General features: G+C 37.5%; 1 protein-coding gene and 1 pseudogene across 1 annotated transcript in view; both read left to right on the top strand.

The window, feature by feature from the left end:
* Xpr1 (xenotropic and polytropic retrovirus receptor 1) overlaps window positions 1–24,783 on the top strand; it is a 203,103-nt gene that overhangs the window by 118,261 nt on the left and 60,059 nt on the right. The window contains exon 4 of the mRNA XM_047521453.1: window positions 23,174–23,397. Within this exon, the coding sequence (XP_047377409.1) occupies window positions 23,174–23,397 (224 nt within the window). The remainder of the gene's footprint in view (window positions 1–23,173; window positions 23,398–24,783) is intronic.
* LOC124961904 (ras-related protein Rab-23-like) lies at window positions 170–5,411 on the top strand (annotated as a pseudogene).

The raw sequence follows: 24,783 nt of genomic DNA, 5'->3' as shown, positions 1-24,783 counted from the left end.
CCAACTCTAGCTATATCCTAAACGTCCTTGAGGCTCTTTGCCTCCAGCAACCATAGGCCTTGTACATTGCCAAGCTCATTAGACAGATCAATCATTCATCTCTTCAGGCAATAACAAGGCAGATGAGAAGGCTAGAACAGTGGCCCTATCATTCACACCAGTCCCCGTCATGACGCTCCATAATCCCTTACCTCCACAGCCCCCAACAGGTAAATACTTTATTGCCTCCACCATCTATTCCACCCCAACCTTTCTTCATTCTCACAATTTGCTAAGACTCATTTGCAACTGTCCTCCTCTGACATCTATTTCTGAAAGCACCCTCCTCTACATGTGAAGTGTGCCTATGAACCAATCCTACAGCTGTCAGACCCCCCTACTTTTCTGACTCACCAGGCCTGTGGTGCCCTTCCAAGGGTAGACTGGCAACTTGATTTCACTCACATGCCCACAGTAAAAAAATTTAAATACCTTCTCAGGATGGGTTGAAGCCATCCCCACTTCCAACAAAGGGCACTAAATTGTCTCTGCCTTCATCCTTCATGAAATCATTCCTTGCTTTGGAGTGTCTACCTCTTTCCAGTCAGATAATGGGTCTGAATTCATCTCCCAAGTTTCTCAACAACTTGCCAAGACTCTTGGAGTCCCTTGGCATTTCTGTATTCCGTTTCACCCAAGTCATCAGGTAAAGTAGAATGAATAAAGCAAACTCCTGAAAATGTCTTAACCAAACTTTCTTTAGAACTTCACCTTGACTGGGTTAAGCAACTGCCTCCTGCTCTTCTGCGTCTTCGCTTGCTCCCAGAGAAACCTGCCAATATTTCCCCTCTTGAGCTGATGTATTATCTTCCCATCCTTCCCCCAGGGTTATTGCCCCTTCCTTTCCCTCTTCCTTCTCATATATTCATTCCTCTCCTAAACCACATTTGGGCATTCCTGTGGGGTTATGCCAACTCCTCCCTGCCTAGACCCTTGTCTGGCCCCCTGACTCAACCTCTTCAAATAGGAGACCAAGTTCTCATCTCGCCTCCTAAGGAGTCTACAGCCCCTCTATCTCCCAAATGGCAGGGACCCCATATGGTGATCCTGGCTATGCCAACAGCTGTCAAGGTGCAAGGTTTACCAGAATGGCTACACATTTCTTGGGTTAAGCTTGCCTCTCAATCCAAAACTTCAACTTCTAACCCTCAGGCTTCTTCCAACCACTTGGCCACCCCAGTGGTACCTCTCTGCCTGAACCTGAAGGCCATCAAACCCTCTACCCTTCTTCCCATTCCCGAGACTGAGGACCAGAACACTGAGGCACCAGACAACCACACCTAGCCATGAAGACTGGATTGCCAGCTACATTCTTGCCTCCCCTGCTATTTGCCCTATTTGCCATTTTCCTAACTATTGGAATTTTTCCCCAATAAATCTGTCCAGCTTGTATTACAGGACTATCAGGACCTTATAAAGGATGAATTGTCACCTGGCTACAAGTGCACTACCTAGGGGAACTATCCAGTCCCTGACCCCCGCCTGTTGCAATGACATCTTCCTCCCCTGAATCAGTTCTGTGCCCATGTCTAGCAGGAAGCAGTCATTGAAGATGAATCTTCCCCTGTACACTCAGAAGAGGTCTTATAAAAACAAAAACAGGGGAATGAAAGGAACAAGGCTGTAGCCATTTCTCCCCTGATTCTGCCCCCTCCCCACTCACTATTTTTCAATCTAGATTGTTAACTTCCTCGTTAGTCATTGATCCGTTTAGTCCACAGGCTTCCACTACTTAAGGTTAGGTCCCCTGCTATTAGCACTCTTTCTCTCACCCTTAAGGGCAGACACTCTGTTTGCTTATTAAAATCTCTTGTGTAAGTGCCCATGTCCAGAGTGATTTTCTGGGTGCTTTTATTCATGAGTACAGAATCAGAATAAAAGTGAGTTAGATTCATAGGGACATTTCATCCAAACTCTGAAAAAAACCTTATACATATAATCCCTATTGCCTTGCTGAGTTTACACCATAATAACTAGAATACCTATTGTGCTTTAAACAGTAATGAATTTCTTAGTCTGTTTTCTATTGCTAATAACATGATACCACAGACTAATTTTTCAAGAAAAGAGGTTTATTTTAGCTAATGATTCTAGAGATCCATGGTTAAGGAGCCACATCTGTTGATGGCCTTGCTGGCATTGTTCCACAGCAATGGAGGGTATCACATAGCAAGAAATCAGGAACATGCACATGTGTGTGTCTTCTAGTTTCTCTCCCTCTTTTAAAGCCACTGTTATTCAATCATGAGGGCTCTACCCTCATGACTTTGTCTATTCCTAACCGCTTCGTAAAGGCCCCACCTCTAAGTACCAGAGTTGGATTAAGTTTCCTCACCTCACAGTGGGGATTAATCTTCAACATGAGTTTTGGAGCGGACAATAATCATCAACCTGCTTTGCTATATTCAAATCATAGCAATGGATAAATAAACTTTACTCTATTATTTTATTTGATATCAAAAATATCAGTTGCTTTTTATTTTTTGTATTTAATGTACAAATTATATTGATGCTATTTAATGTATGATTATTAAATTAAGAGATTTTAATTTTATTTTATATCACACATGATTATTGAGAATATGCCCTCATCTCTTGGCAAAAAACTTTGGACATACCATAATCTTAATACTAGCATAATCATAAACCAAATACTAGTATGGATTGGTCTAAGGATGAATAGTTTTATGCCTTTACTGGTTTCTTTTTCTGAGGATGGTTTTCTTTTCTAACTTGTCTACAACTTCTGGAAGCATCTTACTCAGATATCTTTTCTTGGCAGCCCTTTCAAGGAGAGGCTGATTATTCTCTTTTATGGCATGGTGGGAGATGGGAGATAAAGATTATGAAGTGGCAGTAACAAGAAGCTGCTAAAACACAAGAAGCTAAGACCAGCATTCTTTTAGCTACTATTGTTGTTCTAAATCACTATTTCTGCATATTAGTACAAAAATGGATCTTCTAAGCATTCATTATTTTATAGAGCCTTCTACTCTCAGCTGCTTCCATGTGTTTACATCTGTTGATTTCTTGGTTGCTCATTGAAAACTTCAGACTCTTGGTTTCCAATCTGAATCTCATATCTTAGTTGTTTTTTTTTTGTTTGTTTGTTTTAAACCCTTGATGACTTAATTGTCCTTGTGGACAATTCATTTTTAGTTCCACTCTACTTCGGCCATCTACTCCCATGCCCACACCCATTGTGCAGAATTGCTCTGCTTTTAAAATATTAAATTCTACTAGAAGAGTCTATACCTGTATCTTCCAGCCTTTAAGCTTTTCACTCTCCATTCTTTTAGCGTCTATTTTTCAGTTTCACAGAGCTCAACTTCCTTAACTTCTTCCTTTTATTCTAGTCAATCATGCCCCTCCCAGAATTAATTACTTCTCATCAATTATTTTAACCATTTGGTCCCCTGTGTTTTTAATCATTTTTCTCTCATTGATTTATATTGCATTTGCCTAGCAAAACTAGACCATTCTAACCTTTGTCTTTTTTATGCCCACTCCTAGAACTGCTTAGGACAATAGGAGAACAAATTGGAACCTCTATAAATTCATTGTTACACCCTTAACTGTGCTCTCAAAACTGCCTGTGAGTCCTACTCAGTATCCTTTTCCATGTTACAAAGTGTTTTTATAAACCTTAATCCATTCTCCTGAATTATCATCATCATTATTATCGTCATTATTTTTGGTGGTGCTAAAGGTGAATCCAGGACCTTGAACATGGCAGGCAAGCACTGTAGCTCTGAGCTATACCCCAGGGTCTCTCCTTAATTCTTTAACCCCACTATCATCTTCATCATGCTCAGTAATCCACCAACTTTGCAAATATAAGTGAAGGACATCAACTTCTATCAATGGATAATATCATGCATATCTATTCCACCCTTTCCCCAAATACCTATAAACATTCTCTTTCTTTTAAAATTTTCTCTAATCTTTGTAGGATAGGTAGAATAGAAGAGGAAATGACTAAAACAATAGGTAATTGCATTGGAAAGAATGTTTAGATTAAGAAAAGGCTATTGGAGCCCGGCATGGTGGTGCACACCTGTAATCCTGGAGGCTGGGAAGGCTGAGGCAGGAAAAGCCAGCCTCCTCAACTTAGTGAGGCCCTAAGCAACTAATTTAAATACAAAAAGGGCTGGGATGTGGCTCAGCGGTTAAGGGTTCAATCCACAGTACAAAAAAAAAAAAAGCCTATTGGGTATGCTCTAAGACTGTAAATAAAATCTAGTTTATTAGCATTTTTCTTTTACTGTGATGTTTTTGGGAAGGATCTCTGATCCCAGTTCTAAATGGATGATTTACATCACAAAGAATAGATAATGCTTCTTGGTTTCCAAAGAATAATTATTTATTCTTAGCACTATATAATTTTTACATTTTGAGTTACAGTAAAAAATACATCTATATACATCTGTGTGTACAGTGTGGTGGGTCCCCAGTTGAGGGGAGTCGAGTCTCCTGCACCCCTCCATCCCTGGCAGAGCCACAGCTCAACCATTGGATCTGAGCTTTCAGTACTAATAAAGTCAGTAAAACTATGAATCAAAATGTGTCTGTAAAAATAAAAATTATATTAATTAAAAAAAATCATTTTTAAAAGAGTGGAAGAATGTGCGAGCCTGCTGGGGGAGCTGGTGTGTTGGGAGATGGTGGTGGTTGTGCTGACCAGCCGATCTGTTGCTGCTGAAGGACAATTTGAAAGAGATCTGATCATCTGAAATTGGAGTTGGTACTGAAACCATTTCTATTTCAAAAATGTTGGAGGAAGAAATGGTGGAGCAGTTGGAAAATCAAGTATGATTCAGCAACATTGCAAAGGCATTTTTACAAGACTTCAAGAAAACCAGTGGAGTTGACTTTTTAGAGTGACAAATTCAAGTTAATGATGAAGATGTCAGACTACTGTTATGGGATACTGCAGGTCAAGAGGAATTTGATTATATAACTAAAGCCTACTTTTGAGGAGCTCAGGCTTGTGTACTTGTGTTTTCTACTACAGATGATAGACTTTTGAAGCAGTTTCTAAATGGAAAGAAAAAGTAGTAGCTGAAGTTGGAGATACATCAACTGTGTTTGTACCAAAACAATATTGACCTCTTGGATGATTCTTAGATAAATATGAGGAAGCTGAGGCTCTGGCAAAAAGGTTAAAGTTAAGATTCTACAGAACATCAGTGAAAGAAGATCTGAACATGAGTGAAGTTTATAAATATTTGACTGAAAAATATCTTCAAAAACTCAAACAATAAATAACCGAGGATCCAGAACAAATGCATTCAAGTCGTAACAAAATTGTACTGGAGACTGAACCCGGAGTGCTTTTATCACAGAGTTACACCTTTCTCTCACTATGCTAAATTTGGTTAATTTCCAGGAAAAATGTATATTCTCATTTGAAAAGGAGAAAAATATTAATTGAAAAGTATTTGTTGAATCCTCCCACTGATGAACAACTTATAAGGATTCCCTAACAGCTTAAGATTAGAACTGTACCAACCTGAAATGGGCAGTGAGCTCCATGTAGAATGCAGTGTCTGGTGGCAAGCCACACATTTGACTTGAAGTGGAACATCTTTGCACAGAGAGATCAAAAGTTTCTTTGCATAAGATGGAAATGACACTGGATGTGTTATTCCCTTGTCATCTGAAAGACAAAATAAACTATAACTTGCAAAGTCATATACTGTGACCCAACTATTCTCCTCTTTCCCTTTTTCAACATCAGTTCAATTAAGTAAAACAATGTAGGTGTAATTTATAGGGGGAAGTTATTTTTTAGCCTTAAATACAAAAGATGCCTTATACTCAAATTAAAGTTGAGCATTAAATGCAGGGAAATACCCAATTTCCAAGATATGAATATAACAAAAATATTATCCTGAATAAATGTTTTCTTTCCAAGTTTCAAAAAAATACATCTATATTATGATTCATTACATATATTCAGATATATTTATTTTATGTATGTTTATATGCATTTATATTTGAGTATGTAATATATTTAAAGCATTTAAATATTTCATGAAACAATACTTACCTCACTATTTGCAATATGTTGTTTTTCATACTTTTCTGTTTGATTTTTTAAATGTTGATTATGTTTACTAATTTGGTTTCATGATCCTATAATGGGTTGCAACACTCAATTTGAAAAGTGGTGTCTTAGACTAGACTGCTTCTCAAAAATTATTTTAGGCTAGTTATTAAAAAATTGGATGCTATGATGTAATGCATTTTTTGTGTGTATTGGTGGGGCTATTGGAGCATTTCTCTTGATGTCATCACACAGTAAGTATAAATTGAGAGTATGCAGAAAGACTTGTTGCCAGGTCAGGAAGTAATGGGTAATATGAAGACACGATTGACAGAAATAGAGTTTGGCACTTGCTCTAAACCGTATCATTTTTCTCCTTATTTAGCTGCCTTCTCCAAGGGAGATTGTCTTGTAGACTGTAATCTTCAGACTCTAGGGCACATGAAAAACTAAAAATAATACAGGAATGAGTTAAGCTTATTAACCTACAGCCACCCACTTATATCTACTAAATTATTTATATCTAAAAATGGTCAGTTTTTGAGGGCTGGGGAGATAGCTCAGTTGGTAGAGTGCTTGCCTTGCAAGCATAAGGCTCTGGGTTCAAATCCCCAGCACCACAAAAAAAAAAAAAAAAAGAGATAAAAATGGTCAGTTTTTAAGTGACATTATCCCCTAAATTACATTTTTTTATTCCTGTTTCTGATCACACCATACAAACAAACAAACAAAACTGAATGAAAGTACCTGTTGTTATCTACCTGTTACAGTTTGAATTTTTGAATCTTGTTTTTTTCTGTGGAAGAAGTTTACTATTTAAATTCCCTAGACCTTCATGTGCTTGTTATAAAATGAGCAAAATGATCCCAGCCCTCTGAATATAGTCAAAGACTGTATTCAGTTAATATTCAGGAAACCTGATGCAAGTTATTTTGTTCTTCTTTGTTTTTATTATGTTTTTGATTAATAATAAATGGGCATTTATTTAAATTTATAGATAAAATCTTTTAGTATTTGAAGACGACAGAGGAGCAGGGAATTTTTAAAAGGAAGGGGGAGGGTCTTTGTGATAGAAACATTACTAATCCATGACCAAGAAGTCTCCTTTATATCTTAGGTATTTGAAGTGTGCAGTATCAAGTGCTAAGAATTTCAGATGAAAGCAGTGTAAAAATTGCTTGTAATATAACAAGATTAACTATCTTGAATCATCTGTGATAGGTGAATATTCTTATAGATTTCTTTATGTATCAAGTAACACTGAAGTCCATAAATTGAATTAGCAAGATGATAACATTGCAAGACTGATAAACAAATAATAAAAATAATCTAAGACACTAACTTCATTTTATAAAGAATTTTTATAAAATTCTTCTTTACTTGCCTAATTATTTAATAGCTTTGCTCTTCAGAAGATAGCTTATAGTTCTGAAATAACTTTTTTCTGAAAGTAAAGAACCAGTAAGTTTGGTTAACTTTTTTCTAGTGTATTATAGTTAAACATAATATGGAGTTCTTTGTGATATGTTCATAAATGCATGTAATATGGTTTGCTCCACTTCACTCCCCAGGACTTACTTTTTCCTTCCCCTCATCCCTTCCCCTAATATTCTGTCCATCTCTACTCTATCCTTCTTCCTTCTGTTTATTTATTTGTTTAATTGGTACATTAGAGTTATATAAAATGGGGATGAACTGTGATATATTTATATGTGCACATAAAACTATTGGTCAGCTTTATTCCCCACTTCTTACCCATTTTTCCCCCCTTGTTCCTTCCCCTTGGTCTCTACCTCTACTGACCTCCCTTCTGTTTTCATGAGAGCCCCCTTTTTATTCCTTTTTTCTCTCAAGGTTCCACATATGAGAGAAAACACCCAATCCTTGACTTTCTAAGTCTGACTTATTTCACTTAGTATGATATTCTCAAGTTGTATTCATTTACCAGCAGATGACATAATATCATTCTTTATAACTGAATAGAACTCCATTGTGTATATATACCACATTTTCCTTATCCAGTTGTCTACTGATGGGCACCTATAAGTTGGCTATTGAGGATTGTGCTGCTATAAACATTGTTATATTTGTTTCACTATAGTATGCTGATTTTCATTCTTTTGGATAAATACCAAGGAGTGTGATAATTAGGTCATATGGTAGTTCTTTTGAGAAATCTCCATATTGCTTTCCAAAGTGATTGTACTAATTTACAATCTCACTAACAATGTATAAATTATAGTACTTTTCCCTACATTCTTGCCAACATTTTCATTATTTGTATTCTTGATGATTGCCATTGATGAAATCTCAGTGTAGTTTTGATTTGCATCTCCCCAGTTGCTAAGGATGTTGAACATTTTTGAATAAACTTATTGGCCATTTGTATTTCTTCCTTTAAGAAATGCTCTTTAGATCTTTTTGCCCATTTACTGAGTCGGTTATTAGTTTTTTTGGGAGGAGGGGAGTTTAAGCTTTTTGAGTTCTTTATATATTCTTGTTATTAATTCTCTGTAGGAAGAATAGCTGACAGATTTTCTTCTGTTCTATATGTTCTTTCTTCACACGATTGATTCCTTCTTTTAAAAAAATAAATTTTCACATTTTTCTTGATTCCTTTGCTGTGCAGAAACATTTTATTGTAATGTCATTCCACTTATTGATTCTTGGCTTATTTCTTGAACTTTAGGAGTTATTAAGGAAATCAGTACTCATGCCATTATATTAGAGTGTTGCCCTTATGTTTTCTTCTAGAAGTTCCACTGTTTCTGGTCTAATTCCTATGTCTTTGATCCACTTTGAGTCAATTTTTGGATAGTGTGAGAGGTGGGGATATAGTGTCATTCCTCTGCATATGAATATCCGATCTTCCCAGCACAGGGCTATCTTTTCTCCAGTGTATGCTTTTGGCATCTCTGTCAAGGATCAGATGACTATGTGGATTTTTCTCTATGTCTTTTAGTCTCTTCCATTGATCTTTGTATCTGTTTTTACTACAATAACATGCAGTTTTTGTTACTGTAGCTCTGTAATATAATTGGAGATCAGCCTTACTCTTGCTGCTCGGGATTACTTTGACTATTCTAGGTCTTTTGTTCTTCTCTTAAGTTTTAAGACTGTCCCCCCCCACCCCAGTTTTGTGAAGAATGTCATTGATACTTTGATAGGGATTGCATTAAATCTATAGATTGCTTTCGATAATAAGGCCATTATGGCAGTATTAATTCTACCTATCCATGAACATGGTAGGTCTTTCCATCTTCTAAGGTCATCTTGATTTCTTTCTTTGGTGTTTTATAATAATTTTCATTGTACAGGTCTTTCACTTCATTAGTAGATTTATTCCTAAGTTTTGTTTTGTTCTGTTTTGAGGCTATTATGAATGGAGTAGTTTTCTTGATTTCTTTTTTGGCCGATTCCTAGTTGTAGTACAAGAAAGCTGTTGATTTTTGTATGTTGATTTTGTATTTTCCAACTTTACCAAATTTGTTTATCAGATCCAGAAGTCTTCTGATGGAGTTTTTTGGGTCCTTGAGGTATTAAATCATGTCACCAGCAAACAGATAATTTGACTACTTTTCCTATTCACATCCCTTTAATTTCCTTCTGTTGCCTGACTGCTGTAGTTTGTGTTTCAAAACTATATTGAATAGGAGTGATGAGAGTCAACATCCTTGTCTTGTTCCTGATTTTAGAGTAATTGTTTGCAGTATGATGTTGGCTTTGGGTCTGTCACATACAGACATTATCATGAGAGGTGAGTTCTTCTATGCCTAGTTTATTCCATGGGTATGAACCCATTGCCTTTGTTGCCTTTGCTGTGTAAAGAGTTGCTTAATCAGAAGCAAGACTACATTGAATACCATGATAGTGGATAAGGCATTCTGAGAGATGGTAGTGTTAGCAAAAACTTTATGGGCAAGAAAAGTGCATCTATGTCAAGAATGCTTTTATTCCAGAGAAAACAGTTTCTGCCCCCCAGCATAATAGAATACACCTAATGTAATCATCCTGCGTCTAGGTTTCTGGCCAGTCCCAACATATAATGGTACCATATCTGGAAATCATTACTGATGTCAGCTGCCTGATGAGCAGCTGCATTATCAGGTATGTAATTGATTACCTGTGTTATCAGATGTGTTGCTGCATACCAGGTGCTAGAAGCTGTATTGATTGACTTAAGTAAAGATACCATATCCAGAATAGCAGCTGCCACACCAGCGAGATCATCTGGTTAAGCTTACAACAATCAGTAGTCATTCTCCAAGATTCATCCAACTTCCCCACAAACAATTTCATTAAACGACAGTGTGATAAAGGTATCACCATTCCTTGTCCTTCAAGTCTCTGATGGTGGCATTACCCTTTGCAGTTTTATCTTGATAATGAGAAGTTGAAGGAACGTCCCCCTGGTGTATAAGTACTTTATCACAGTTATTCAACTTAGGTCCTACTGTGAAGGATTTTACAGATGTAATTAAGGTCCCATAGAAATTGTCTTTAAGAAAGGGAGCTTAATCCAGCAGAGCCCAACCTAATCAGGTGAGCTCTTAAAAGGGACTGGACCATTCCTGGGGAGATTCAAAGCAAAGAGAGACTTGACATGCAGAAGTTCCTCCATTGTGGAGGAGAAAAAGTGGAGAGGGGAAAGAGTAGTCTCTCAGAGCAAAATGCAGACCGCAAATCAATCCAGCAAGAAATCAGGAATCTCAGTCTTACAATTACAGAGAACTGAATTGTGTCACAAACTGATGCTTGAAAAAGGAACCCAAGCCCCATATGAAAAAGAAGCCCAACTAACACCTTAACCTGATAGAACCTGTCTATATCATGCTCAGACTTCTGACCTACAAAACTGTGAACTAATAAATGGTGTTTGTTTAAGCCACTAAGTTTGTGTTAATTTGTTATATAGCAATACAAAACTAATACAAGAGCCAATGTCTCGTAATCTTGAAAGGTCTGGAAGGTTTCTTTCCCTCAGTGTACAGTTATCATAGTAAATGGCCACTAAGCCCTTGAAAGGAGAATTAGAGGAAGATTTACAATGTATTCTTATGAAAGTGCCATGGACAACATCCAAAGGGGAGACTCACATCCCATTCAGTCAGGGCCTCTGGGAATGTGAACTAACTTATTAGATCTTGAAACAGGTGGGAAGTTGTTGACTCTTCTATGGTGACTAAAATCAAGTGTTTGACCGCCAGACCTAGAGGGTTCTTTCATATTTTTCACCCCATGTTGCCGTGATCAAACAATATTCTAATAAATTGTCCATTTATTTCATCCTAAAAATAACCATGATCAATTAACCATAGCCAAAATCTCTGTGGGCTAAAACATTCTGATTACTGATTCACTGTGTGGTCTTTTATGATAAATGGGACCACCTTGTTTTAATGGTTAAGTGCTACCATCTGGCCCTTATGTACCAGGGTTCTTTTATCTTCACTGAAATCAGGGAATCCACTCATTGGTTATATCTCATGACCATTCCTGGCCAGGATTGGAGGACAAACATAGTTTATTCAAGGGTGCAAGTGCTTTCCTCACTAATGTAATTTCTGTATGCCTTAGTGAAGGAATTTTCTGATTCTCCCTGGAGGTATGTAATTGGTGTTGAAGAAGAGGAGAAAGAGTGGTCTCTAGAGCTAAAAGCAGATCCCAGATGGATGGACCCATAAGGATAAAATTAATTTGGAAAGAGAACTGAAAATATGATTTTGGTTTTGAGTACAATTTGAAATCATAGGACATACAAAAAATAAGTAGATTATCAAAAATTTTTTAAAAAGTCATGTGAATCATTAAGACTAGAGATGAACCTTAGAAGCATCCTATACAGATAACTTTTTTGGGACTGGGGTTGTAGCTCATTGGTAGAGGATTTGAAACCAAACCTATTTCTGGTGTGACCTTGGAAATAAAGTTACAGAGTTTTTTATTGTTATTGTTTGTTTTTAATGTGGTTTTTTTTTTCAGAGCATTATTTTTAAATTCAGTTGACTTTCCACATCAATGGCTTCACATCTGTGAATATAACCAATTGTAGGTCCAAAATATTTGGAAGGGCTGGGTATCGCGTTCCCTCTGCCCGCAGAGAGAGACACGACAAACGTCTGAAGCTTTGGAAGTTTATTGTGCACAGTCTTAATTTCTTTCCCTCTTTTCTATCCCCTTCTCTCTTTTCTTTCTCTCGCTCTCTTTCCCTCTGCTTAACTCTCGCCTGCTCCGGTCGCTCCGCTTCTCCTGCTCGGCTCACGCCTGCTTCGGCCTCTCCGCTTCTCCCGCTTGGCTCACGCCTGCTTCGGCCGCTCCGCTTCTCCCGCTTGGCTCTCGCCCTCGCTCGCACTCTTCTTCCTCGCTTCTACTCCTACTCTCAGCTTCTCCCTACTCTCAGCTTCTTTCTTACTCTCAGCTTCTTCTCTCAGCTTCTTTTCTACTCCCCCACCCATCAAGCTTATATACACTTCAACCAATCAGGGGAGAGCACACGAGGTAAACGCGCGGACAGCTGCAGGCATAGAATAGGTACACGAGGGGGGCATGCTCTAATCACATCGATAACTAGCCAATCATTGGAATTCGATGGTTGTTTACTGTATAGCTGCCGCTTTTGGCTCAGCGCCTGGCGCCATCTTGACCGTGCCCAAGGCTGGGGGTCCCGGAAACCCCGACAGCTGGGAGTGTAGTTTAGTGGTAGAATGCTTGCCTAGCAGTGTGGAGCTCTGGGTTCAATCTCCAGCACTGCAAAAAGAAATACATTTTTTAAAATAAATTTTTATAGATAGGTAGCTATAGATAGGTAGACATTGGATAAAATGGTATCGGTACTGAATATGTACAGACTTTTTTTTTTCTTATTGTTATTCCCTGAATAAAATACAGTATAATGACTATTTACATAACATCTACATTGTATTAGCATTTACAAGTAATCTAGAGATGATTTAAAATATATGGGAGAGGGCTGGGGATGTAGCTCAGTGGTAAAGTGCTTGCCTCACATGTATGAGGCCCTGTCAATCCTCAGCACTGCAAAGAAAGAAAGAAAGTATATGAGAAGATATATGTGTGTTGTATGCAAATACTATACCATTTTAAATAAGAGACTTGAGCACCTACAGATTTGGGGTGCCACAGTCATTCCCCCAGGGATACTGAGGGACAACTGTATGCCTACAACATAGACACATACATGTCCCGATATACCTAATTATTTTTTGTAGTTGTAGATGGAAAGCATGCCTTAATTTTTTTTTTATTGTAAACAAATGGGATACATGTTGTTTCTCTGTTTGTACATGGCATAAAGGCATACCATTTGTGTAATCATAAATTTACATAGGGTAATATTGTTTGATTCATTCTGTTATTTTTTCCCTTCCCCCCACCCTTCCCACCCCTCTTTTCCCTCTATATAGTCCTTCCTTCCTCCATTCTTGCTCCCCTCCCTAACCCTAACTCTAACCCTAACACTAACCCCTTCCACCCCCCATTATGTGTCATCATCCACTTATTAGAGATATCATTCGTCCTTTGGTTTTTTGAGATTGGCTTATCTCACTTAGCATGATATTCTCCAATTTCATCCATTTGCCTGCAAATGCCATAATTTTTTTCTTTTAGTTTTTTTTATTGTAAACAAATGGGATACATATTGTTTCTCTGTTTGTACATGGCATAAAGGCATACCATTTGTGTAATCATAAATTTACATAGAGTAATGTTGTTTGATTCATTCTGTTATTTTTTCCCTTCCCTCCCACCCCTCCCACCCCTCTTTTCCCTCTATACAGTCCTTCCTTCCTCCATTCTTGCCCCCCTCCCTAACCCTAACACTAATCCCTCCCACCCCCCATTATGTGTCATCATCCACTTATTAGAGATATCATTCGTCCTTTGGGTTTTTGAGATTGGCTTATCTCAGTTACCATGATATTCTCCAATTTCATCCATTTGCCTGCAAATGCCATAATTTTATCATTCTTTATGGCTGAGTAATATTCCATTGTATGTATATACCACAGTTTCTTTATCCATTCATCAATTGAAGGACATCAATTGGTTCCACAATCTGGCTATTGTGAACTGAGCAGCTATGAACATTGATGTGGCTGTATCTCTGTAATACGCTGATTTTAAGTCCTTTGGGTGTAGGCCAGGGAGTGGGATAGCTGGGTCAAATGGTGGTTCCATTCCAAGTTTTCTAAGGAGTCTCCACACTGCCTTCCAGAGTGGCTGCACTAATTTGCAGCCCCACCAGCAATGTATGAGTGTACCTTTCTCCCCACATCCCACATCCTGTTGTTGCTTGTATTCTTGATAATCACCATTCTAATTGGGGTGAGATGGAATCTTAGGGTGGTTTTGATTTGCATTTCTCTTATTACTAGAGATATTGAACATTTTTCCATATGTTTGTTGATTGCTTGTAGATCTTCTGTGAATTGTCTATTCATTTCCTTAGCCCATTTGTTGATTGGATTATTTGCATTCTTGGTGTAGAGTTTTTTGAGTTCTTTATAGATTCTGGAGATTAGTGCTCTATGTGAAGTATGATTGGCAAAGATTTTCTCCCACTCTGTAGGCTCTTTGTTCGCATTGCTGATAGTTTCCTTTGCTGAGAGAAAGATTTTAGTTTGAATCTATCCCAGTTATTGATTCTTGCTTTGTTTCTTGTGCTATGGGAGTCCTGTTGAGGAAGTCTGGTCCTAAGCCGACATGTTGAAGCTCTGGACCTACTTTTTCTTCTATAAGATGCAAGGTCTCTGGTCTGATTCTGAGGTCCTTAATCCATTTTGAGTTTAGTTTCGTGCATGGTGAGAGAGATGGGTTTAGTTTCATTCTGTTGCATATGGATTTCCAATTCTCCCAGCACCATTTGTTGAAGAGGCTATCTTTTCTCCGTTGCACATTTTTGGCCCCTTTGTCTAGTATGAGAAAATTGTATTTATTTGGGTTTGTGTCCGTGTCCTCTATTCTGTACCATTGATCCACCTTTCTGTTTTGGTACCAATACCATGCCATTTTTGTTACGATTGCTTTGTAGTAGAGTTGAAGATCTGGTATTGCGATACCCCCTGCTTCACTCTTTCTGCCAAGGATTGCTTTAACTATTCTGGGTTTTTTATTCTTCCAGATAAATTTCATAACTGCTTGCTCTATTTCTGTAAGGTACATCATTGGGATTTTAATTGGAATTGCATTGAATCTGTATAGCACTTTTGGTAGTATGGCCATTTTGACAATATTAATTCTTCCTATCCAAGAACATGGGAGATCTTTCCATCTTCTAAGGTTTTCTTTAATTTCTTTCTTTAGTGTTCTGTAGTTCTCATTGTAGAGATCTTTCACCTCTTTTGTGAGATTGATTCCCAAGTATTTTATTTTTTTCGATGCTATTGTGAATGGGGTAGTTTTCCTAATTTCTCTTTCTGAAGATTCATCACTTATGTATAAAAATGCCTTAGGTTTATGTGCATTAATCTTATATCCCGCTACTTTACTGAATTCACTTATGAGATCTAAAAGTTTTCTGGTGGAATTTCCTGGTTCCTCTAAGTATACAATCATATCATCAGCAAATAGGGATAGTTTGAGTTCTTCTTTTCCTATTCGTATCCCTTTAATTTCTTTGGTCTGTCTAATTGCTTTGGCTAGAGTTTCAAGGACGATATTGGAAAGAAGTGGTGAAAGAGGGCATCCCTGCCTTGTTCCAGTTTTTAGGGGGAATGCTTTCAGTTTTTCTCCATTTAGAATGATATTAGCCATGTGCTTAGTGTGGATGGCCTTTCCAATGTTAAGGAATGTTCCCACTATCCCTATTTTTTCTAGTGTTTTGAGCATGAAGGGGTGCTGGTATTTTATCAGATGCTTTTTCTGCATCTATTGAAATAATCATGTGATTCTTGACTTTAAGTCTATTGATATGGTGAATTACATTTATTGATTTCCTGATGTTGAACCAACCTTGCATCCCTGGGATGAAACCCACTTGATCATGGTGCACTATCTTTTTAATATGTTTTTGTATGCGATTTGTTAAAATTTTGTTGAGAATTTTTGCGTCGATGTTCATTAAGGATATTGGTCTGAAATTTTCTTTCCTCGATGTGTCTCTGCCTGGTTTAGGTATCAGGGTAATATTGGCTTCATAGAATGAGTTTGGGAGGGTTCCCTCCTCTTCTATTTTATGGAATACTTTGAGAAGTATTGGAATGAGCTCTTCTTTAAAGGTTTTTTAGAACTTGGCTGAGAACACATCTGGTCCTGAACTTTTCTTTGTTGGTAGGCTTTTGATGACTTCTTCTATTTCATTACTTGAAATTCGTCTATTTAAATAGTGTATGTCCTCCTCGTTCAGTTTAGGCAATTCTTATGTCTCTAGAAACCTGTTGATGTCTTCGAAATTTTCTATTTTGTTGGAGTATAGATTTTCAAAATAGCTTCTAATTATGTTTTGTATTTCACTCGTGTCTGTTGTGATATTTCCTTGTTCATTCCGAATTTTAGTGATTTGGGTTTTCTCTCGTCTTCTCTTTGTTAGTGTGGCTAAAGGTTTATCAATTTTGTTTATTTTTTCGAAGAACCAACTATTTATTTTGTCAATTTTTTGTATTGTTTCTTTTGTTTCAATTTCGTTGATTTCAGCTCTGATTTTAACTATGTCCTGTCTTCTACTACTTTTGATGTTGGTCTGTTCTTCTTTTTCTAGGGCTTTGAGCTGTAGTGTTAAGTCGTTTATTTTTTGAGTTTTACTTCTTTTATTAAATGTGCTCCATGAAATAAATTTTCCTCTAAGTACTGCTTTCATAGTGTCCCAGAGATTTTGATATGATGTTTCTTTGTTCTCATTTACCTCTAAGAATTTTTTAATATCCTTCCTAATATCTTCTGTTATCCATTCATCATATAATAGCATATTGTTTAATCTCCAGGTGTTGGAGTAGTTTCTGTTTTTTACTCTTTCATTTATTTCTAACTTCAATCCATTATGATCTGATAGAATACAAGGTAGTATCTCTATCTTCTTGTATTTGCTAACATTAGCTTTGTGGCATAATATATGGTCTATTTTAGAGAAGGATCCATGTGCTGCCGAGAAGAAAGTGTATTCGCTCTTGGTTGGATGGTATATTCTGTAACTGTCCGTTAAGTCTAAATTATTGATTGTGTTATTGAGATCTATGGTTTCTTTGTTCAATTTTTGTTTGGAAGATCTGTCCAGTGGTGAGAGAGGCGTGTTAAAATCACTAGTATTATTGTGTTACGGTCTATTTGGTTTCTAAAATTGAGAAGGATTTGTTTGACATACATGGATGAGCCACTGTTTGGTGCATAGATGTTTATGATTGTTATATCTTCCTGATTTATGCTTCCCTTAGGCAGTATGCAATGTCCTTCTTTATCCCTTCTGACAAACTTTGGCTTGAAGTCCACATTATCTGAAGTGAGCATGGATACTCCAGCTTTTTTGCTGAGTCCATGTGCATGGTATGTTTTTCCCCATCCTTTCACCTTTAGTCTATGGGTATCTCTTTCTATGAGGTGAGTCTCTTGCAGGCAACATATTGTTGGATCTTTCTTTTTAATCCAATCTGCCAGTCTATGTCTTTTGATTGATGAATTCAGGCCATTAACATTCAGGGTTATTATTGAGATATGATTTGTATTCCCGGTCATTTGGTTCATTTTTAAAATTTTATTTATTTATTTATTTTTTTGACACAACTTGGTTCCTTCTTTATTTGACAGTTCCTTTAGGATAATTCCTCCCTTTGCTGATTTGCTTCTTTGTTTTTTATCTCTTCCTCATGGAATATTTTGCTGAGAATGTTCTGTAATGCTGGCTTTCTTTTTGTAAATTCTTTTAGCTTTTGTTTATCATGGAATGATTTTATTTCATCGTCAAATTTGAAGGTAAGTTTTGCTGGGTATAAGATTCTTGGTTGGCATCCATTTTCTTTCAGAGCTTGAAAAATGTTGTTCCAGGCCCTTCTAGCTTTTAGGGTCTGGATTGAAAAATCTGCTGATATCTGTATTGGTTTCCCCCTGAATGTAATTTGGTTCTTTTCTCTCACAGCCTTTAAAATTCTGTCTTTATTTTGTATGTTAGGTATTTTCATTATAATGTGCCTTGGTGTGGGTCTGTTGTAGTTTTGTATATTTGGAGTCCTATAAGCCTCTTGAACCTGATTTTCCATTTCATTCTTCAGATTAGGGAAATTTCCTGATATTATTTCATTGAATAGATTGTTCATTCCTTTGGTTTGTTTGTCTAAGCCTTCCTCAATCCCAATAATTCTCAAATTTGGCCTTTTCATGATATCCCATAGTTCTTGCAGATTCTGGTCATGATTTCTTACCATCTCTCTGTTTGTTCAACTTTGTTTTCAAGGTTAAATATTTTTCTTCAATATCTGAAGTTCTGTCTTCCAGGTGTTCTATCCTATTGGTTATGCTTTCTATGGAGTTCTTAATTTGGTTTATTGTTTCTTTCATTTCAAGGATTTCTGTTTGGTTTTTTTTCAATATCTCTAACTCTTTATTGAAATGATCTTTTGCTTCCTGTATTTGCTCTTTTAACTGTCGATTGGTGCGATCATTCAGTGACTACATTTGCTCTTTCATCTCATCATTCATTGCCTGCATTTGCTCTTTCATCTCATCATTCATTGCCTGCATTTGCTCTTTCATCTCATCGTTTGCTTCCCTGATCATTTTAATTATGTACATTCTGAACTCCCTTTCTGTCATTTCTTCTGCCATGCTGTCGTTGGATTTTATTGATGTAACATCTAGATTTGTTTGGGGCATTTTCTTCCCTTGTTTTCTCATATTGTTCAGGAATCAGTGGGTCATTAAGATATTGCAGATTTCCTCTATTGACTTATAATGTCCCTGAAGATTGCTAGTATATCCCCTCTTATCCTTCAGTAGCCTGCAGTCTTGGAGGAAGTTGATAATGCAGAGCTCCACGAAGAAGCTGCCTCTCTAGGGGTGGTGACCCTGAGGTGGGGTATATTCCCTGCTAGTGGGCAGAGGTGCCTCCACTTTTTGACCAGTGGTCATCCAACGGGGAACTAGGCTGCGGGCTGAGGCAAGACCTGTTTGTGCCTGTGTCTCTGGTTTTACTGTCCTTGTGGGAAAACCTCACCCGGCAGGGAAGACTCACCCGGTGGGGAGGTCTCGCTGGTCAGTTCCCCTCCTAGAGGTTCCCCTCAATCTACAACTACCACCTGGGCTGGGCTGTCTTCCTCTGCAACGTTCTCAGGGGCCCAGACCTACCTCCTGGGTCTGGGAGCCTCACCCTTCGCAGATGAGTCTCCTTAGGCTGCCTCTCCTCAGAGAATCTGCCCACAGTCCTGGAAACTTCGCTCTGCTCCTAGGCATGTCTCTGTGCAGCTCTTCCAGCAAGAAGCCACCTAGCTCCTGGGACCCTGCTCTGTACCTAATCCCTTGGCTATGCAGCCCCTCCTCTGAGCCGCCACCTGGAGCCCCGTACAATAGCTCCGAGACCCAGAGACCCGCCACACACCTCTTCCTCCGGACAGCCGCCCGGTGTTCCAACGTCCAAGCAACTCACTTCGAGTCTCCTCCTCCCGCCAACTGCCCATAGCCCTAGGCAGTCACTCTGAGTCCAAGTGACCCACCCTGTTCCTCCTCCTCCTCGGGGTAGCCCCCCGGGTGTTCAGGAGCGGTCGCTCGAAGACCAAGTGACCCACTGCGCTCCTCCTCCAGGCAGGCCACTGGTGTTCAGGAGCGTGAGTCCAAACCACTCACCACTCGCCCCCTCATCTGAGCAGCCACCCGGAGCTCTGATGCAGTCACTCCTAGACCAAGTGACCGGCCACGTTCCTCCTCTTCCTCCGGGCAGCCCCCCAGTGTTTAGAAGCGGTCGCTCTGAGTCCAAACAGCTTGCCACGCAGCTCCTCCTCAGGCAGCAGCCCAGAGCCCCCCTGGTTACTCCGAGTCCAAGTGCTGTGCTGAGCTGCCCCCTCTACGATGTTCCCAGTGGTCCGTGTTTACCGCTCCAGTGGGGTGAGGGGCATCTCACCGGGCAGCTCTACTTCACAAAGTTCCCTGCGTTCCGGGGCTACCGCCCCATCCGGGTCACCTCCCCAACGGGAGCAACTCACCCGGCGGCTTTGAGTTGGTCCCAAGTCTCTCACTATCTCCTCTTTTGAATCCTGCGTCCCGGAGCAACATGAAATGCAGCCGCCCTCTAGTCCGCCATCTTGAAACCCCCCCTTAATTTTTTTTGTTTATTTTTATGTGGTGCTAAGGATCAAACCCAGTGTCTCACACATGCTAGGCAAGTGCTCTGGCACTGAGCAAATACAGCCCCAGGCCCCTAATTTTTTTAAACATAAAATTTTCTAGTTTTAGTCTTTTCCTAGAATACCTGTTTTAAGAGAAGTTATAGTACCGAGTAGGAAATATAGCATTAAAAACCTAAAGCCCCAAATGCTAGTCCTGTTTTTGCACTAAACTGTACAACCAGAAACATTTCATATTAGGTTTTTTTTTAATTTACATATTCTTTTAAAGTATGTAAATCAGTGGTTTTATTTTTATTCACAAGGATATACAATATCCCTATGATCTAATTCCAGAATATTTTCATCATCCCCAAAAGATGCCACATACCTGTTAGCGATCATTCCCTAATACCATTCCTCCAGCCACTGGCAACCACCAATCTACATTCTAGGTCTGAATTTCTGTGTTCTGGACATTTCATGTAAATGGAATCATACCATATGTGATAATTTGTGTCTAGCTTCTTTCACAATTATCAACAAGGTTCATCCATTGTAACATGAATTAGTACTCATTTGGGCTAATATTCCTGTGAGAGTATGTGTATGTATGTGTGCACACACTTTATTTCATTTATCCATTCATCAGTTAATGGACATTTGGATTGTTTCCACTTTGGGCTGTTGTGAATGCAAGTTTGTGTATTTGTTTGTTTGCTTCAGTGTATGTTTTCAGTTCTCTTAGGTAAAGAGTGGAATTGCTAAATCATATGGTAATTCTGTTAAACTTTTTGAGAATTGTCAAACTGTTTTCCAAATTTCAGAATGGTGGTATACCATTTTGCATTCTTACTCTTAGTAACTCTTTACATTTTATTCTTCCATCTGTAAAATGAAAGGGCAGACTAGCATTTTTGTTGGAAGAGAATTATGCGGTAGAATGAAAACAGAGTATTACGTTAAGATATTTTTTCTGTCCAGTTCTAAATATTACATGTAACATTTTCCCTCTAGAAATTCTAGGAAAAAATTCTGATAATTAATAAAACTTCAGAAACCAGTGAGAACTTTTTTTTTTTTTGGAAGGTATGAAAGTAAGGATTATTTAAATTATCATCAAATATAAGAACTGCAAACAAAAATCACCAGAAAATTAGAAGAAAACAGGTAAATTATTCAGAGGGGAAGGTCTAGATACTAAGACATAGGAAGAAACTAAGAATAAGGATGAGTAGATAAATTTGAATAAATATGCAAGACTTAAGATACATCAAACATCATTACCAATAAGGAAAGTGACAAAGAAGAGAAAAAAATTTTAACAAATGTGACAAAAGGTTGATCTTAGTATGTAGATCTTTTATATATCAATCTATAAAACACTAACCACCCTACATGCCAAAATGAAGGAAGAACTTGAACTGGCATGCCATCAAAGAAATCCTTTCCTTAGGGATGAGGGACACCTATTCTCAGCTCGGGACTGTGGCACTGTGCATGGCGTAAGCTAAGCAGTCCACAAAGGCAGGTTTATCATAATACGTATTGACAGAAATACTAAAAATTATTATAATTATTGAATAATAAATTTTTTTAAAAACTAGCAAAGGGGAAATTTTTGCCCCAAAGATTACCCATGGAGGAAAGTGGGTAAATGCAGGTTAAGAGTTAAATGGCATAGAATATCTCTGGAGGGAAACATAAATGGACTTCTTCTGGGATGGAGTTCAGAGGAACAGGATTACACGATTTGTGGAACCCACTGCAAAATAAAAATACTGGAACCATTGTTTAAAAAGTAGGGGAAAAGTGTTGTTAAAAGATATTCAGATATACAGTTTTTTCCTTTCTGTTTTCCATCTTTCTTGATTTTTTTTTTTTTTTTTTTTCGTACTGGGGTTGGAACCCAGGGCCTTGCAAAATGCCAGGCAAGTGCTGTACCAACTGAGCTCTATATCCAGCCCAGGGTATTTTGTTGTTGTCATTTGTTTTTAAATAATATGCTATTTAATGTTCTCAGTAAACAAAAATTCAAAATTTAAAATATTAGTATAAATATTTTTGTTGTATATATTAATACTGTGTTAATAATTCATCTTTATATTGTGAAATGCCAGTCTTAAATGGAAAAAGAACTATTTAACTCATGCAGAATCACTGAAATTGCCCAACTATTTTGCAGCTGGTGCACACAGACATATTTAATTCTAACCATAAACAGTAGAAATGCTGCACAAAACTACGTTGGCTACTTTTATTGCACCTCCAATTGATACATGCACATCCAATTCATACTCTCTACCTTTGGCTTACTCAAGAGTAAAGAAGAGCAGAAGGAAGAGGGACTAGTGGTTAATCCAATATTCCCTTTCCTTCTCTGTCATGATACCTGGTTGCCTAAGGCATATGAAAGCATGTAACATGGTTTCTTGGTAATCCGTGTTACTTAGAATAATATTACCTTTTGTTACAGGGCAGAATCGTGTCCCCCAAAAGATATGTTGAGGTCCTAACTCTTAGTACCCCAGTTTGTGACCTTATTGGGGAAGAGGGTTGTTGTAGATGTCATTAGTTAAAATGACCATCCTGGAGTAGGGTGGGCCCTTAGCCCAATATGACAGTGAGAACTTTAAAAAAAATTTTTTTTTAGTTGTTGATGGCCTTTATTATTTATTTTTATGTGGTGCTGAGGATAAAACCCAGTGCTTCACACAAGCTAGGCAAGCACTCTACCACTGAGCTACAACCCCAGCCCTCCAATGAGAACTCTTATCAAACATTTTACCTTACTGATTTGACAATTCTATTTTATTTCTCATAGAGAAACTCGCAGAGGCTCAGCGTAGGTTTGCTACACTTCAGAATGAGCTTCAGTCATCACTGGATGCACAGAAAGAAAGCACTGGTGTTACTACACTGCGACAACGCAGAAAGCCAGTCTTCCACCTGTCCCATGAGGAGCGTGTCCAACATAGGAATATTAAAGACCTTAAACTGGCCTTCAGCGAGTTCTACCTCAGTCTTATCCTGCTGCAGAACTATCAGGTACTTAGATTCTCACCTTGGAGAATTGCACTTTTAAGTATATGAGAAATTCTAATAAATAGAACTACCTGAAACTATACTAATGAGTCAATACAAAAGGAAAGTCATTAGCATGCACTTATTCTTGGTGTTTCTATTGGGATTTTAGATGTCCTTATTGGCAAAAAACCATGTATCAGAGGTACCAAAACAGTGGTAGGAAAGACTTGTATTTTTGAAGGTTAATTTTCTAAAGAGTATTCTACATGAGGGGTTATCCCTTAGCTCAGGGACTAATATTTTATTCTCTATTCTTTAAGGCAGCTTTGGTAGAGTCTAACCATTTTGTACTATGTAAGAGCTTTTATGTTCTTGCTGACCAACAGCAAAATTGCCACCAAAAAAATTTGTACAGTTACCATTCCTGCAGGTAGCACTAATAAAACAAAAAATGTTGACTTTTCAGCTTGTGACTAAAAGAATCCTTTCAATTTTATTGTTCACAGACTGCAGTATAACGAAATTTAAAAAAAAAAAATCCTAAGGAAGGAATTAGATCACAGCAGATGTGTGTTGAGACTGAAAACCTCAGCTCAATATTTTAAAAACCTGCCTGAAAAAAATTAGACTTCTAAGCATGCTAAATTATAGAAATTCAGAGCATTTATTCATTTGTAATTCTATATAAGTTTGTTCACAGAGTTAAATTATGAAAGATAATTGAAAAACAAGATGTTTTTGTTCAGTAATGAACATTTAAATAAGGAAATGCATCTCTGTAATCTTTAGAGAGATCTGATGTGCTATTTGTTTTTCATTTTATTCTTCTGATTATTACTTATATTGAGTGGTTAAGACCATCATAGGATGATATAGCATGTAAAAAGTAAAGGTAGTACAACAAAAGTATTGCCTGGGGTGAGTATTATAATTTTAAAATAAAAAATAATTAAAGTCCCATATGTATAGTAACCTGTCATTAATGCATATAATAATTCCTAACTTGCCCATTCATAATTCTACTTTCTTTGGTGATTTAATATTTTACCATTTAATGAAGAACCCAATTGGAAAATAACAGTAGAAAAGAAATAAGATATGTATAATGATAAACTCCTTTGTTTTGAAACTTTATCAGTAGCTTTATAATTAAATTTTAATTTTTAAATTTATAGTTTATAACAATTTTTAAAATAAAATGCTTTTCCATATATTATAAAACAATATTTCATAGTTCCTTAACTATACTTATGTGTTACAGAGAAATACACTTTTTAAATTTTTTTCCAGCAACTTTTGTTTGGGATCATTATAAAAACTTCTCTTGGGAAAAAAAATTGTTAATTATGAAAGTTCTGCTGTAGTCTCTATCTTTGAGGGTTTGTACACTATAAAAATACATTTATT

Source organism: Sciurus carolinensis, chromosome 12 (genome assembly GCF_902686445.1).
Source record: "Sciurus carolinensis chromosome 12, mSciCar1.2, whole genome shotgun sequence".
Classification (NCBI taxonomy): Eukaryota; Metazoa; Chordata; class Mammalia; order Rodentia; family Sciuridae; genus Sciurus; species Sciurus carolinensis.
This window is presented reverse-complemented; position numbering and strand designations above follow the sequence as displayed.